General features: G+C 44.0%; 2 protein-coding genes across 7 annotated transcripts in view; one reads left to right on the top strand and one right to left on the bottom strand.

Annotated features, from left to right (window-relative positions):
* Positions 1–469: 469 nt before the first annotated feature.
* Positions 470–12,169, bottom strand: LOC109884694 (FAD synthase). Of its 3 annotated transcripts, none has more exons than XM_020476627.2 (10): positions 12,037–12,169; positions 11,033–11,250; positions 9,157–9,534; positions 6,505–6,618; positions 5,964–6,231; positions 5,675–5,822; positions 5,416–5,514; positions 1,474–1,663; positions 1,099–1,172; positions 470–994 (listed from the first exon to the last, which is right to left on the bottom strand). In XM_020476627.2, exons 2-10 carry the CDS (start codon positions 11,210–11,212, stop codon positions 859–861), a joined length of 1,587 nt encoding a protein of 528 aa, XP_020332216.2. In that variant the 5' UTR covers positions 11,213–11,250; positions 12,037–12,169; the 3' UTR covers positions 470–858. The 3 variants fall into 3 exon arrangements, with proteins under 3 accessions (XP_020332216.2, XP_031693204.1, XP_031693211.1); XM_031837344.1 differs by having other exon boundaries at positions 11,033–11,218; positions 12,037–12,159; XM_031837351.1 differs by lacking the exon at positions 12,037–12,169 and adding an exon at positions 11,351–12,010 and having other exon boundaries at positions 11,033–11,218.
* A 1,132-nt stretch (positions 12,170–13,301) lies between these two features.
* The window catches only part of LOC109888011 (SHC-transforming protein 1), a 31,472-nt gene continuing 27,104 nt past the window's right edge, over positions 13,302–17,669 (top strand). For 2 of the 4 annotated variants that reach the window (XM_031837327.1, XM_031837317.1), the window contains exon 1: positions 13,302–13,615. The gene's annotated coding sequence lies outside the window, so the exon portion shown is untranslated. The remainder of the gene's footprint in view (positions 13,616–17,669) is intronic. The other 2 variants (XM_031837333.1, XM_031837336.1) reach the window with 2 other exon arrangements.

Raw genomic sequence — 17,669 nt, 5'->3', positions numbered from 1 at the left:
GCCTCATTCGTCTCCCGGCACTTCCCATGTGCCTCCACTGCAGTATACAAATATGCTATAATATACACTGAGTGTCCAAAACATTAAGAACACCTGCTCTTTCCATGACATGGACTGACCAGGTGAAAGCTATGATCCCTTATTGATGTCACATGTTAAATCCACTTCAATCAGTTTAGATGAAGGGGAGGAGACAGGTTAAAAAAATGGTCCACCACCCAAAGGACATCCAGCCAACGTAACACAACTGTGGGAAGCATTGTAGTCAACAGTAACAGTAAAGTCCATGCCCCAACGAATTGAGGCAGTTCTGAGGGAAAAGGGGGGTGCAACTCAATATTAGGAAGGTGTTTGTCGTGTAAAATCGTGAACAGAGGAATATTGTTAAAATGTACAACAGAATAATTACTATCCCTCCCCCTCTCTCATCAGCACCTTCACAATCTTTTGCCAATAATTAATCAATAAGTAAACTTGTGACAGATTGATATTTTATTACAAACCATGTAAATCCATATCTTTAGATTCTAAGCCACTTAGACATACACTCAGGCACATGTTTTCCATTCAGAAACACACTTTTCCTTCAAAATTGCCTCATTCTGCGATCAGTCTCTGGTTCTTTGTCTGTTCCACTTTCCTCCATCTGTTCCCTCTTTCTTTCACTCTCCACGTCCTTCCTCCCCTCCTCTCTTCAGAAGTTGCCTGTATGTTCAGTTTTGTCTAATGGTTAAGGTTGGGATTTGAGGAGGATATGCTGATCCTAGGTCTGTCCCTCCAAGCATCTCTTACCTGGAGCCCCAATCAGGAATGGCAGATAAAAGATCAGGACATGACATTACAAACAAGGAAGTGACATCATTCACGTGAGTCGCGCTCCATTTCCTCATTCTCCAAGTGGTGGGCAGGTCTATAGCGGCTCACGCCCCTCCCATCCACCACTTGGAGGGCGGGGTTTCGGCAGGTGTTGTCCATGCTGCCCAATGAGGTGTACCTGTCAGGAGACGGACAGAGGACTCAGTCAGAGACTAGGACGGGGGAATAGACAGTGAGAGGAAACAGAGGACATGCTTGATAAAGGTGTGTATGTCTTCTTACCCTTTATCATATAGAATACAGTAGGGCACATATAGAGTCCTCAGGAATGACCAGATATCATGATATGTCCAGTCCTGATGGAGACAGAGAGAGAGAGAGAGAGAGAGAGAGAGAGAGAGAGAGAGGGAGGGAGAGAAACCAAGAAGGGGGAGACAGACAGAGAGAGAGAGAGAGAGAGAGAGAGAGAGAGAGAGAGAGAGAGAGAGAGATGGAGGGAGAGAAACCAAGAAAGAAGGGGGAGAGAGAGACACAGAGAGAGAGATAGAGGGAGGGAGACAAGAGAGAGAATGAGAAAGAGAGGGAGGAAGAGAGAGTATTAGAAGTATATCTCACACACACCCTCAGAAAGGGAACATTGTAAGCATCATGTCTCACCAGCAGGGGGTTGACCCTCATGTAGTCCGGCCATCCAGGGTCAGTGAGACACATGGGTGTGAGTGTGTGTGAGTAGGGGTCACTCCTCCTGGTGCCCATACACACAGCTCTCAGCTCCGGCCTCCTCTCCTGTACCTCACTCAATGCCTGCCGAATACTGCCCTCCACTGAGAAAATCTCCAGGTCATACCTATGGGAGACAGGATGGAGCTCTGCTAAATAGTGAGCCAAAGTCTCTGTATAATAATACTGTAATACATTTTATTATCAGAGTTTTGCTCAAACTCAAAGATGCAATGCAGATGAAGCTACAATCAAGCTACAACCATACACAGACCTGTTGGGGACAGAAAAAAAGTACATAGCTAACAGAGGAGTAGTACTTCCGGCGCCGACAGAGATGAACGCCTCGCTTCGCGTTCCTAGGAAACTATGCAGTTTTTTGTTTTTTTACGTGTTATTTCTTACATTAGTACCCCAGGTCATCTTAGGTTTCATTACATACAGTCGAGAAGAACTACTGAATATAAGATCAGCGTCAACTCACCATCAGTACGACCAAGAATATGTTTTTCGCGACGCGGATCCTGTGTTCTGCCTTACAAACAGTACAACGGAGCGGATCCTATGCAGCGACCCAAAAAAACGACTTCGAAAGAGAGGGAAACGAGGCGGTCTTCTGGTCAGACTCCGGAGACGGGCACACCGTGCACCACTCCCTAGCATTCTTCTTGCCAATGTCCAGTCTCTTGACAACAAGGTTGATGAAATCCGAGCAAGGGTAGCATTCCAGAGGGACATCAGAGACTAACGTTCTTTGCTTCACGGAAACGTGGCTCACCGGAGAGACGCTATCCGAAGCGGTGCAGCCAGCGGGTTTCTCCACGCATCGCGCCGACAGAAACAAACATCTTTCTGGTAAGAAGAGGGGCGGGGGCGTATGCCTTATGGCCAACATGACATGGTGTGATGAAAGAAACATACAGGAACTCAAATCCTTCTGTTCACCTGATTTAGAATTCCTCACAATCAAATGTAGACCGCATTATCTACCAAGAGAATTCTCTTCGATTATAATCACAGCCGTATATATCCCCCCCCAAGCAGACACATCGATGGCTCTGAACGAACTTTATTTAACTCTCTGCAAACTGGAAACGATTTATCCGGAGGCTGCATTCATTGTAGCTGGGGATTTTAACAAGGCTAATCTGAAAACAAGACTCCCTAAATTTTATCAGCATATCGATTGCGCAACCAGGGGTGGAAAGACCTTGGATCATTGCTACTCTAACTTCCGCGACGCATATAAGGCCCTGCCCCGCCCCCCTTTCGGAAAAGCTGACCACGACTCCAGTTTGTTGATCCCTGCCTACAGACAGAAACTAAAACAAGAGGCTCCCACGCTGAGGTCTGTCCAACGCTGGTCCGACCAAGTTGATTCCACACTCCAAGACTGCTTCCATCACGTGGACTGGGAGATGTTTCGTATTGCGTCAGATAACAACATTGACGAATACGCTGATTCGGTGTGCGAGTTCATTAGAACGTGCGTTGAAGATGTCGTTCCCATAGCAACGATTAAAACATTCCCTAACCAGAAACCGTGGATTGATGGCAGCATTCGTGTGAAACTGAAAGCGCGAACCACTGCTTTTAATCAGGGCAAGGTGTCTGGTAACATGACCGAATACAAACAGTGCAGCTATTCCCTCCGCAAGGCTATCAAACAAGCTAAGCGCCAGTACAGAGACAAAGTAGAATCTCAATTCAACGGCTCAGACACAAGAGGCATGTGGCAGGGTCTACAGTCAATCACGGACTACAGGAAGAAATCCAGCCCAGTCACGGACCAGGATGTCTTGCTCCCAGGCAGACTAAATAACTTTTTTGCCCGCTTTGAGGACAATACTGTGCCACTGACACGGCCTGCAACGAAAACATGCGGTCTCTCCTTCACTGCAGCCGAGGTGAGTAAGACATTTAAACGTGTTAACCCTCGCAAGGCTGCAGGCCCAGACGGCATCCCCAGCCGCGCCCTCAGAGCATGCGCAGACCAGCTGGCCGGTGTGTTTACGGACATATTCAATCAATCCCTATACCAGTCTGCTGTTCCCAGTTGCTTCAAGAGGGCCACCATTGTTCCTGTTCCCAAGAAAGCTAAGGTAACTGAGCTAAACGACTACCGCCCCGTAGCACTCACATCCGTCATCATGAAGTGCTTTGAGAGACTAGTCAAGGACCATATCACCTCCACCCTACCTGACACCCTAGACCCACTCCAATTTGCTTACCGCCCAAATAGGTCCACAGACGATGCAATCTCAACCACACTGCACACTGCCCTAACCCATCTGGACAAGAGGAATACCTATGTGAGAATGCTGTTCATCGACTACAGCTCGGCATTCAACACCATAGTACCCTCCAAGCTCGTCATCAAGCTCGAGACCCTGGGTCTCGACCCCGCCCTGTGCAACTGGGTACTGGACTTCCTGACGGGCCGCCCCCAGGTGGTGAGGGTAGGCAACAACATCTGCTCCCCGCTGATCCTCAACACTGGGGCCCCACAAGGGTGCGTTCTGAGCCCTCTCCTGTACTCCCTGTTCACCCACGACTGCGTGGCCACGCACGCCTCCAACTCAATCATCAAGTTTGCGGACGACACAACAGTGGTAGGCTTGATTACCAACAACGACGAGACGGCCTACAGGGAGGAGGTGAGGGCCCTCGGAGTGTGGTGTCAGGAAAATAACCTCACACTCAACGTCAACAAAACTAAGGAGATGATTGTGGACTTCAGGAAACAGCAGAGGGAACACCCCCCTATCCACATCGATGGAACAGTAGTGGAGAGGGTAGCAAGTTTTAAGTTCCTCGGCATACACATCACAGACAAACTGAATTGGTCCACTCACACAGACAGCATCGTGAAGAAGGCGCAGCAGCGCCTCTTCAACCTCAGGAGGCTGAAGAAATTCGGCTTGTCACCAAAAGCACTCACAAACTTCTACAGATGCACAATCGAGAGCATCCTGGCGGGCTGTATCACCGCCTGGTATGGCAACTGCACCGCCCTCAACCGTAAGGCTCTCCAGAGGGTAGTGAGGTCTGCACAACGCATCACCGGGGGCAAACTACCTGCCCTCCAGGACACCTACACCACCCGATGCTACAGGAAGGCCATAAAGATCATCAAGGACATCAACCACCCGAGCCACTGCCTGTTCACCCCGCTGTCATCCAGAAGGCGAGGTCAGTACAGGTGCATCAAAGCTGGGACCGAGAGACTGAAAAACAGCTTCTATCTCAAGGCCATCAGACTGTTAAACAGCCACCACTAACATTGAGTGGCTGCTGCCAACACACTGTCAATGACACTGACTCAACTCCAGCCACTTTAATAATGGGAATTGATGGGAAATTATGTAAATATATCACTAGCCACTTTAAACAATGCTACCTTATATAATGTTACTTACCCTACATTATTCATCTCATATGCATACGTATATACTGTACTCTATATCATCGACTGCATCCTTATGTAATACACGTATCACTAGCCACTTTAACTATGCCACTTTGTTTACATACTCATCTCATATGTATACTGTACTCGATATCATCTACTGTATCTTGCCTATGCTGCTCTGTACCATCACTCATTCATATATCCTTATGTACATATTCTTTATCCCCTTACACTGTGTATAAGACAGTAGTTTTTTGGAATTGTTAGTTAGATTACTTGTTCGTTATTACTGCATTGTCGGAACTAGAAGCACAAGCATTTCGCTACACTCGCATTAACATCTGCTAACCATGTGTATGTGACAAATAAATTTGAAATAAAATTTGATTTGATTTGAGGAGCAGCATATAGGGATTGAGGAAACGACCTAGCGATGCTAACGCTAACTACAGAGACCGATAGCTTACCTCTTTATTGTGTCCTGGAGGAATCTCTCCATCTCTGGGAAGGGAGAGACGATGCGAATGTACAGAGCCTTTACCTTGTCCTTACCCTCCGGATACCGCCTGTGAGGGAGGGGGAGAAAGAGAATAAATACGAGGTAGATTTTCCCAGTAAACAATCAATTCAGACAGGAGAACACAATATGGGTTAAAAGTCACACATCGTCTCATTCCTTCATTCTGTGTAGACAGAAAACTGTCTATTGCCTTCTCTCTCTCTCACCGTTTCAGTGCAGCGTAATATAGATGTAGTAGAGCAGTGCAGTCTTTGCCTCCATTGAAGCCCACACAGATCTCCCCTGCCGAATACTGATCCAGAGCAGTCTCTATGGTCTTCAGAGCGTTTGCCACTTTATCACCCAGCGGCGTGCCTATGGGAGATGGAGTTCATACAGACAGTTGGAATCATGGGAAATGTAGTCACTGATTTTTTATGGGTACTCTAGCTGTCCGTCCCTCCACCACCCTTCCCTCCTTTGCTCTCACACACACACACACACACACACACACACCGCTGTTGACCAGTGTGTAGACCTCCTCAGTAGCAATGGACACAGGGTCCGTGACCAGGGGAACCACACTGCCTTTGGGCATCTCCTCCAGCAGCTGAGCCCGGGCCTTCTCCACCTCCTCAGAGATGTCTGAATCCAGCACCAGCCTGACCCGGTGGTAGTTACTGAGCCAGTCAGGGTAGGAGCCCAGAGCCACCCTCTTCCCCCAGCCCGCCTGCAGGCGGGTCAGCACCGGGGCGATCAACGCCTCGTCTGCATCCACAAACACCTACAACACGGGGAATACATAACATTATAGTAGGCATCCATTGCAGCAGTGGTCCTGTGCAGGCTTTGCTCCAGCCCAGCACAAACACAGCTGATTCAGCTCATCAAGGTCTTGATGATTAGTCCATAACTTGAGTCAGAGGTGTTAAATCTGAGATGGAAAACAAGCCTGCACACCCTGTGGGTCTCCAGGGCCAGGAGTGAAGCGACGTTTGTCTGTTGAAAACGTCCTGTCGACTGTATTGTAGTGGAGTCAGACCGTTGGTCACCTCACCTCTCGTGTGTGGAAGGTTGTCCCTGAGCCAGCGAACAGGTGCTCCAGACCGTTGAAGGCTCTCTCCAACAGAGACGGGATCCCAGGGAAGATGTAGACGTTACGCACACTCACCTGGGAATGTCAGAGACGGAGTCAGAACCACGACCAGCATGACAACAAGCATCTCCAGACTCTTAAAGCCGGTGGCTCCAACGCACTCATATCTCCTATCATTAAAATATATTTGACCTGGTTTCAGACACTGACCATCAGGTAGAACGTTCATGTTTTCTACATGATATCATGTTACACCACAGCATTGTTGAATACTCATTTCTGATTGGCTAGAAGGGCATTCTAGAATGGACATTAAAACCAGATAACTGGACAGTTGGAAAAGATATCGGGACGCCTTGCAATCAGTGCGCAATATGCGCCTACACATGCCGACCGTACTTGTTACAGGAAGCTAAACCAACAACTACACAAACTGAAATTGGATAAACTGTAAACGCAGGTCCAACGAGAAAGAAAAAAAACTTCGCTAGCTGGCATTGATTTGTTTTTGCAGAGACATTTATTTTAGCATCTGATGACCTAACGTGGTGAGTGATGAACATGAATCTCTCTGGACAATACCAATGTTCCCTCTAAACTGTGCGTGTGCACAGGCACGACACAGTAGAAATATCAGCCTGCACAGAGAAGCACGAAATTGAATTTCAATTAACTTTCTAGAATTTTTCCCACTTAGTTAACACTATGAATGTTTCCCTTTACTGTGGGAATTGTGATTGAATCAACACAATATTAGCCACTTTTAATGCAACATACTTAGTATCCAAAACTAATAACTATGCATGAGATTTTTTGTTCGGAGTAGGATTCTGTTGAATTGACATGCACTACTCAGTCCTTACTCTACACAGACCTGTGGCATAACCAATCATATGGATATATATGGATCTGTACAAAAGCTGAAGAACATACGCACATCCAGGTACTATTCGCAGGTGAATTTATGGAAAACGCTGCACACTGCTCCCAAACTGTTTCACTAAGTGATGTCACTGAGTACTACCCCTATATTTAGGACCTTCCACCCCCACATGGGATATGGAAGCCCGATGAAGACTTAAGGGAACGTTGTTCTAAATAAAATCACCTGGGAGCATGAGCAGCAGTGTGCGGCGTTATCCTTTTTGTTTTCCATATATGGATCTGTGCCATTCACTTTGAACTGGACTGTTTGCAGCATTAGCAGTCGTGAGGAGATGAGCTTGTTTTGAGATCAAAAGTGTGAGCTGCATGTAGCCACTTGTGCACATTTGTTCATATCCTCCGCTAGTTGAGTTATTAGTCCAGTTATAGATCATTTGTAGTCAGCAATGGGGGAGTGGTTGTTTTCTACATGAGCACAAAATGTGTACATGTCTAGCCATCTTTGAGATGCAAGTCAGGTAAAGAGCTTTTTTTGTCTTAAGAGGGGCAGTGTTGTATTTTGAGACCGGCTTGAATAAGATAAGTAGCCAATAGGCAGAGGGTAGCATAATTTGTTAAATTCTCTGTAATAATGGTATGGGAATAATAATGCATTTTATTTTGTAAAGTGGTTTCTTGCATCAAACAAAGGGTATATAACAAAGTATTGAGATAAACTTTTGTTATTGACCAAATACTTATTTTCCACCATCATTTGCAAATAAATTCATAAAAAATCCTACGATGTGATTTTCTGGATTTTTTTTCTCATTTTGTCTGTCATAGTTGAAGTGTACCTATGATGAAAATTACAGGCCTCTCATCTTTTTAAGTGGGAGAACTTGCACAATTGGTGGCTGACTAAATACTTTTTTGCCCCACTGTAGCTAGCTTCTAGCCTAGTGTTTGATATGCAATGCGATCTCCTCGTAATGAACAGTGTCGGGTGTCCTGACGAGAAGGCAAACTTTTCTAGCTATGCCAGGCAAAGTCGGGCATTACCAGCTCATTGTTATCAAATTTATTTATTCAAATGAAAGTCACTAGAAAACATCTACTTTGCTGTTATTCTGGCTGAAAGGTTTGTGACTGTGTTAGCCATAGCTAGCTGGCTAGCTAGCAAGCAAGGGATAAGAACGTTGGCAGTGAGCATGGCAACGGGACAAAGAACAAACAACTGGGTCACGTCCATAAATATCGAACTAATCATAACGAACCAGTGGGTTGAGTCTGTAGCAACCAAAATAGGAGTATGAATTTGCTTATATAAGTGAAAATATCAACAAAAACATTTTATTTCTACCGGTAAATGTGTGCTTAGTATTGTTTTCATTGACAAATGTGGTATAAGCGGGATAAACAGCTTAAACAAAATAAACTTTGCTGTTATTCGGCTGCAGAGGTCGGGACTGTGTTGCTGTAGCTAGTTGGCTCCGCCTGCCACTCTGCCGTCCGTTGTTTCCAAGGTAATATACAGAACGTGGGTGTTTATCCCTTACATGTTAAAGGAATCACATGATGCATTTTGCATCATAATGATGATGTGGCAAGTGACGTTTTACTTCGTGAAAGTCCAATATCTTGACTTGACTGCTAACATTCAAAGAATTTAGGGACTGTATCAACAGTGGACTAATGAAGAAAAAATACCAAAATATATTTTTTGTTTAACAGTAGTCAGCCACTGACCAGTGGATAGCGTAGTGGCTGTCCAGTCTGAGGGTCCGTGCCGTAGTTGAGCTTGGCCGAGCGGGGGACCATGGCTAGCTTCATGGCTGCATTCTCCCTATCCACCACCCCAAAGAACTCCTCCACCAAACGGGTCAGCTCCGGGTGGGCATGCAGTTCCTCCTCGAACGCCATGGCAACACCCTCGAAGGTGACGTCGTCGTGGGTGGGGCCTATTCCCCCAGAGGTGAGCAGGTGTGTGTACTGTGGGGCCAGGAGGGCCACCTCCTTAGAGATGACCTCCTGCTGGTCTGGGATTACTGTGACACGCTGGACACACACTCCCAGCTTCCTCAGAGCTCGCAACAGGAAGGCGCTGTTAGTGTCCACCGTGTGACCCTGAGAGAGAGTGGGGGGGGGGGTAGAGGGAGGGAGAGAGACTCTTTAGATTAGCTAACTCCTAAGAGATAGGGACTTGGGGAGGAGTTTCTTTTCAGAGATCAGGCATATTCCACTCAGTACCAAGTAGAGGTCGACCGATCGTGATTTTTCACCGCCGATTTCCATTATTGGAGGACCAAAAAAAGCCGATACCGATTAAAATCGGCCGATTTTTATTTATTTATTTGTAATAATGACAATTACAACAATACTGAATGAACACATATTTTAACTTAATATAATACATCAATAAAAATCCATTTAGCCTCAAATAAATAATGAAACATGTTCAATTTGGTTTAAATAATGCAAAAACTAAGTGTTGGAGAAGTAAATGTACAATATGTGCCATGTGAAAAAGCTAACGTTTGAGGTCCTTGCTCAGAACATGAGAACATATGAAAGTTGGTGGTTCCTTTTAACATGAGACTTCAATATTCCAAGGTAAGAGGTTATCGGTTGTAGTTAATATAGTATTTATAGGACTATTTCTCTCTATACCATTTGTATTTCATATACCTTTGACTATTGGATGTTCTTATAGGCACTATAGTATTGCCAGTGTAACAGTCAGACTGCCATCGCTCAGTCAGACTGCTCTATCAAATACGAGCCTTTGGTCATTAATATGGTAGAATCCGGAAACTATCAATTTCGAAAACAAAACGTTTATTATTTCAGTGAAATACGGAACCGTTCTGTATTTTATCTAACGGGTGGCATCCTTAAGTCTAAATATTCTTGTTACATTGCACAACCTTCAATGTTATGTCATAATTACGTAAAATCCTGGCAAATTGGTTCGCGATGAGCCAGGCTGCCCAAACTGTTGCATATACCCTGACTCTGCGTGCAATGAACGCAAGAGAAGTGACACAATTTCACCTGGTTAATATTGCCTGCTAACCTGGATTTCTTTTAGCTAAATATGCAGGTGTAAAAATATCTACTTCTGTGTATTGATTTTAAGAAAGGCATTGGTGTTTATGGTTAGGTACAGTCGTCCAACGATTGTGCTTTTTTCGCAAATGCACATTTGTTAAATCATCGATTATATGCAACGCAGGACACGCTAGATAAACTAGTAATATCATCAACCATGTGTATTTATAACTAGTGATTATGATTGATTGATTATTTTTTATAAGTTTAATGCTAGCTAGAACTTACCTTGGATTCTACTGCATTCGCGTAACAGGCAGTCTCCTTGTGGAGTGCAACGAGAGGCAGGTTGCAAGATTGGGTTCCCCGAGCTGACAAGGTGAAAATCTGTCGTTCTGCCTCTGAACAAGGCATTAAAAAAATTATTATAATAAAAAATAAAAAAAATCTGCAAAATTGGCACCCAAAAATACCGATTTCCGATAGTAATGAAAACTTGAAATCGGCCCTAATTAATCGGCCACTCTGATTAATCGGTCGACCTCTAGTAGCAAGCCCCCATCTCCAGTATCACCTTGAGTATCTCGTCCCCGATGATGAGGATGGCTGCTGTGACAGCACCCCCATTCTGTTGACAGGAGGCACCGCAGCTCTGGTGATTCTGGGCCATGGTTACAGTGGTGACCTGGACCTGGGCGGCCACTCTCCTCACACGCACCGCTGCTCTACTCAGCCTGGACACAGCCTGCAGCATCCAGACCTGAGACAGAAAGAGGGGGGGAAGAGAAACAACTAGAGAGGGAGGCAGCGAAGGAGATAGGGAGGGAGAGAGACATGGAGGGTGAGTTATGGAGTAGTAGAGGGAGAAAGAAGGGGAGAATGCTGTACATACTTGTTCCAATAAGATCAAAATGTAGTCATTGGACACCAATAAGGAGAACAGCTGTCATCTTATTTGCATAAGACGGGAGGGTAGATCAGAGGAGTGTTACACAGGATTTCACCATAAAAGATTGTCCAGTTAAATTGACTATTATATTTGAAATCCAAGCATTAACTTGATGAAGTTATGGTGGCTGAAATGTATGTTGCGGTCTAAGTTCAAGCTAAACGTCTGCTGTAGTTATAAGCCACCTGCCTATCTAGAGTAAAGGGTGATTTCACCACGGTCACTCGGCGAGGAACAAGCCAGCCCCATCCACAACCATTGCATTGGACCAGAGACGGGAAAGGAAGCGAGACATCCCACTCGCAAATATTTTGCGGGTTCATATTAGGTCAATGAACTAAGCAAACCAGATTCAGCTGTTAACCCTAAAGCAGACCGGAACTATGACAACTGTTTTCAAAGGTAAATGGCCTGCGTAAGATATCTTCATTTATCCACCATATTTGATTAGACATCATAGGCTAACAGCTAGCTAGATACCCCCTGCGCAACGTCTGAATGTAAACATGATCATTAGTTTAATGGCAACGTAATACACTTTCTACTGATTATAATGTATCTCTGCTGTGACAATAGATAGCAACAACCATGTGTTTGATAACCTGTGTAATCAACAGACAAGTGCTTACCCTAAAGTCGCATACGTCCTCGTTATGTATTAGCCGACAAACTGCATGCCCTTCGAACACTGGGTGGCTCTGCCGAGCCAATCAGGAGCAATAAAGTGCCATCTCTGAATCCAAAAAGCCAATGAGCTGTAGTAAGAAGGCGGGACGGAAATTGACCACGCTATTTGTGTAGCGGAAGTACAGGGTGTGCAGTGTTCCACTGATATCATGTTTTGTCTAGAAGGGATACAACTTTTTTTCGTAGTAGGTTTAGCATAACGTGAGCAGTAGGTTATGAGAACTAGGTCAAGGTTAGGAAAAGAGTTAGGATTAGCTAAAATAAAAAATACTTTTGATGTCAAATGTCACAACCTTATCCCTTCTAGACAAGACCCTGATAACATACACCCGGAGTATGCCTACAATATTATTTTATGATTATAACAATATTATTATATTAGCCTCGACCAAGCAAAACACGTGTTTTAAGCCTATCCACAACAGAGATTACAATTCTTACATTGATGTGTGATAAACCATAAGAAAAACAATAGCTAGGCGGTAGAATGTACACTTTGTAGATATGCAGACAGTCTTTTGTAGCTGGTAGAGTATGGCGCTTGGGTTGTAGGTTCAATTCACACGTTGGACCAGTACAATTAATATGCACTCACTACTGTAAATCGCTCTGGATCGTCTCATAAATGTAAATGTTTTTATTTTCTAGTACTGTCAAATACAAATATTACGCTGTGCGTGTGCGAATATGGTATCTACCAGCAGAGGACTCCATTGAACAGTATTCACTATGCATAAATGACTGGGCTTCATGGAATTATCTAGAGTATAGGCTATTTATCATATTTTACCTATTCAATAAGGGCCTATTCTATTATTGAACAGGCAAAACAATTGAATAGAGTTGAGTTGTTGAGTTTAATTGAAAAATGGGATAGAATAAAATATAGGACTGTGGAATATAATTGAGTGTAATAAAATAGAAAATAACGGAATATAATAAAATACAATATAACATTATTTGGCCTCAGTGATCCAATCATAAACATTATGATCTGCTATCCTGGTTTGTTCTCGTGCTCCTCGGTCAAGAAAGTTGTAGCCTATAACGTAGGCATTACAGTTGCACTATGCAAATAATAATGTGTGACTCAATAAAGACTGTGTGTATGGGGTTTGATGTCAGTTTACTCGGTTATACCGTAGGCTGGATTGTTATTGTGGGAAATTGTCGTTTTGCGCAACCCCTTTCTGTCAAGGCCGTTCAACCGCAGGCCAGGTGCAGAGAACCACACAAACTGAGTGGCACTAGCGGCCAAGGCAAATGACATTACCATTTGTTCGCGGAAGTGGCTTTTTTGTGTTGGTAGAAAGGGGGCGGTGGGGGAGGAAAGGAAGAGAAACTAAAGAAGAAAAGTTTCAGGCCTCTTTCTAAAGAAATTCATATGCACACTGTACGACAGCTGGCGTTTTGAACCTTCGCATTCAGCCACTTGTGTAATTTAGTTAGAGGTAGGCCTACGGGACAACAACAGCTGGGAGAAAACAAGAGGCACAAAAGGGACAAGGAGGAAGATAGCTGGTAAGTTCTCCTGACAAAAGTTCAGCACACTTCTCTGGGCATGGTTTGGGCTTGAATTTTAAGGGCTGCGTGTTGTAACGTGGTAGAGAGACGTTTTAGCACATTCGAATACTAAAGCAATAACATTGTCTGACAGATGAATATTATTTGCTATAGGCCGAGTGTAGGCAACCTAGGCTATTACGTTTTGTTGTGCCATCTGTTCGATGTTGGCGAAACAGTCTTGCTAAAAAAAAAAACTCGTCTAATAAGACTGCTGAGTTCAGTTTGGCCGTACTACGAAAAAATGTATCGAGTTATTGTAACATTGCGAAATATAGCCTAGTGATACAAAGTAACTAGCCTAGGCCGCACATTAAACATTGTATCCATTCAACAGAAGTCGCAAACAGCCGTGTTGTCACATTTGGGTGTTTTCAAAATCAAGTGGTTTGCAGCATAGGCTACTAGAAATAGTCAGTTCTGTAGGCCTGGGTCCAAGTTGTCCAATTCTGTCATTTAAACTGTTCTGGTAACACTTTATAGACCTACACGAGTACTAATACCGTAACAAGAAAAGTAACCGCATTGTTTGTATTGACGTGTTGTTTACGTACTACTATAGCAATATGGAGTTTTGTTTGTTTTTCTACACGTGGAACAGGAACAGACCACTATTCCGTGTATGTAAACTCCACAATAACTACTATGCAATGGAAACTATGCTATTGTTCTTACTATGTAAAAACACGTTAATGCAAGGCTATTACTAAATGAATCCCAGTGTTACCACACAGGTTTAGAGAAACTGAATCTAAAGTCTTAGACTAAACAGGCTGGTTTTGGCTTTCTGTAAATGCTCTAGTTCTTTTTCAGTGACCTAATCAGAAGTTCACATTTCTGTGATGTGCAATATAGATCTTTAGCATATTGTCAAGGTGGCATTCTCATGGAGATGATTTAATGTTTCAATAGGTCTAGGTTCTATATTGTCATGGAAGTGTAACTATTTGTTTCAGACAACAATGATAATTTAAATAATCTGTAACAAGCCCTGACTAAAACAGTACTCTGTAGTTGGATACGTGCCATACTGTCTCGTCTCTCGTCAGACGGCATGGACCAAAGCGCAGCGTGGTAAGTGTCCATGACTTTTATTGATCAAAGCACTCGAACAAAGTGAAAAACGAACAGTTCTGTAAGGCAAATAAACTATACAGAAAACAACTTCCCACAAAACACAGGTGGAGAAAAGGCTACCTAAGTACGATTCCCAATCAGAGACAACGTTAGAGGGCTGCCTCTGATTGGGAACCACACTCGGCCAAAAACAAAGAAATAGAAATAAAGAAACTAGAATTCCCACCCTAGTCACACCCTGGCCTAACCAAAATAGAGAATAAAATCCACTCTATGCCAGGGCGTGACACATACAGAACATTCAACAACAAGCTGTGATGCTGGGCCCTTCATAAGCCTATGATTCGGGCTGTATTGGTGTGGCCAGATACATAAACACACACAGTTGTTATGGTTACCTACACCTCAGTCTGTGATGGGACTACTGTTGTTCGACAGCTGGCCTGGTCCTGAGCCCTATACTACGTATGTGGTTTAAGGAGTTAGCGAGGTAACTTTGGTCAACTCTGAGTTCAACTCGGGATAACTGGTACCACGACCAGTTATCCCGAGTTGAACTCAGAGTTGACCAAAGTTAGCCAGGTACATTTCTATGGCAACAAATCCAGAACTAACCGGCACCTGGGCAGGCTTACTCAGGGTTAACTCCTGAATGAAGTGTCATGAGTTAAAGACCAATAAAATCAAGTAAAACATGTGTATAACTTAATACGATTATTATATCGATAGGAGTGGGGGAAAGGTGCTCGTGTATTGATAAGCACACTAAAGAAGGTATTAACGATAATAAAATAAAGATGGCCCTTCAACAAGCCTATTTTACACCACAGCCTGCTGAATGTGCAGCATAACTCTTTTCATTTTGCACAAATTAAGACGTGGCACTGACTCGCCCATGGATGGATGTTTCAGCCTTGTCTCAATGAAAAGTTTGGCGTTCTACCAGACACGTGTGACATGCATGCGCAGTTACAAGCCTGCTAGAGTTAGCAGCAGGCATATAAGCAATATCCACTGTTGTAGTACGGATGAAGCCTGAGCTGGAATGTGACTAAAGCTGGCTAGCTTTGGAAAACCCTAAGTAAATCTAAGTTTAATCATAGTATACCACTCTGATGGTTTGGAGACACCCCAGACAGACAGGAGTCAGGGATGGAGTGGATAGAGGTAGGCCTATGTGTCTGAACAGACTGCTTCATAATATGCCCAGCTCCCATATCACACTCTCCCACACTCCTTAAACTCACTGTCAGTGGGTTATCTCTCTGATGGTGACGAAGAGGAGGAAGGCTTGACTGACTGCTGCAGGCTGGGCCTGGGGATAATACACTCTGAGAGACAGAAATGTCAGTGATAGAAATGTACACACACACACACTACCAACTAATCAATTAATCTATCTGTCAATCAAAGACATCCTGTCTGACAGAGCTTCACAATCCACCTCAGACCCTCTCAATCAAACCGGGTCTGCCCAATCTAATGCAGACCCTATCAATCAAAAGCAGAACCAATCAGTCCTGTCTGTGTGATAAGCTTGGCTGGGTGATACCTTTCCTTAACTCCCTTTTGATTTGTCAGACAGGTGTGTGTATCTCCACTCAAAAATAAGTGTGTGTGAGCGCGTGCACACATGCATGTGTGTGGACGTGTGCCAGCACTTAGTTGCAATTGGCAACAGTCTTGGATTTCACTCAGCGTCAGTTTGTATATCAATATGAGGCTATGTCTGACATGTAGCTCACTGCCAGAGAAAAAAGCCAAGCAGCTGGCTAGATACTGCTCTGTTTTAGCTGGCAAGATACTGTTTCAGCTGTTGTGAGCAGCAGCTTATCTGCATCAAGAAGAGGTTTTGTTTCCATGGTTTTAAGAACATTCATATGAATGACCTTTGACTTATTTGGGTCCTTCACTGTAACACTTAATTGTGGACCCAAATAGTTTTCAGTGTGTGTGGAAACACTGTAGGAGCAGTTATCTGTGTCTCAGTGTGTGGTTGTCCATCTCTTACAACGTAGCTGAGAGATGGTGATGCCTGAGCTCCACTTCCTGCCCTGCAGCCCTGGTCTGCCGCCTCCTCACTTCACATAGACTCTTAAGACTACATGCTGAGCTGCAGACAGATTCACTCCCACATAGTTTAAATGTAACTAAAGGCCTACTAGTATTTACTTGATGCACTTAATAACTGTAAATGGCATATATAATAATCAAGTCCCAAAGTAATCATTATGATACCACTATTCATAGATTCATAGATTTTTTTATGATACAAAACAGGGAGCTTTATCAGGGTTGCACATGCTTCATACTCAGACCCGTCATATACTGGTGCTTCCTGTCATTCACATTTGATCAGCACATTTAGAGAGGGACATTCCTAATGTCTGATGTTATTAACAGGAGTACATATGAACAGGGAGCGAATGGAACTCCTGTCCACTGAATGGAAGTGAATGAAATGAATAGAATGGTTAGCTCCCGTACTTCCTGGTCTCCTTTATGACATCTCTGTGCCTAATCCTGTTTTCTGCCATCCTAGGTTCATGGCATTGGGCCTGTGTGGTGTGCCCTCTGTGTGGGAGGTTTGTGAGGTTAAAAGGGAACTGTTTCAGTCTCACATCCTGCTCTGGCCCTGAGGCTACAGTTTCCAGGGATTACTTATTGTTTCTCTGTAAAGTGTTACACTCTAAGAGTTCCCTATGGTGTGCACTAATAGTTCCCCTGGCTGGCTGGCTGAGCTTGTAGTTAGAGCAGTGGTGAAGGAGTTCTCTGTCTACCATATCAGTATGTTTGTGAATAAAGTGATACGACTCTGAGTTTCTTCAGTCTTTGTGCTGTTGTCTTGAATTATCCAATTTATTTGGGCCATAACTTGTGTAGGGTAGGCTATGAGTCAGAGCGAGTCTGTATAGATTTGGACAGGACAGATCTG

The sequence above is a fragment of the Oncorhynchus kisutch genome, linkage group LG2 (genome assembly GCF_002021735.2).
Source record: "Oncorhynchus kisutch isolate 150728-3 linkage group LG2, Okis_V2, whole genome shotgun sequence".
NCBI lineage: Eukaryota > Metazoa > Chordata > Actinopteri > Salmoniformes > Salmonidae > Oncorhynchus > Oncorhynchus kisutch.
Note: the sequence above shows the minus strand (reverse complement) of the source record. Positions and strands in the feature narration are given on the sequence as shown.

Excerpts from the sequence above, each read along its gene's own strand:
- LOC109884694 (XM_020476627.2), bottom strand. The coding sequence starts at position 11,212 with ATGCTGCAGGCTGTGTCCAGGCTGAGTAGAGCAGCGGTGCGTGTGAGG. Across the intron at positions 1,664-5,415 it reads CTCCAGGACACAATAAAGAG|GTATGACCTGGAGATTTTCT; the intron begins GTAAGCTATCGG and ends TGTCTCCCATAG. Across the intron at positions 995-1,098 it reads TGTATTCTATATGATAAAGG|GTACACCTCATTGGGCAGCA; the intron begins GTAAGAAGACAT and ends GTCTCCTGACAG.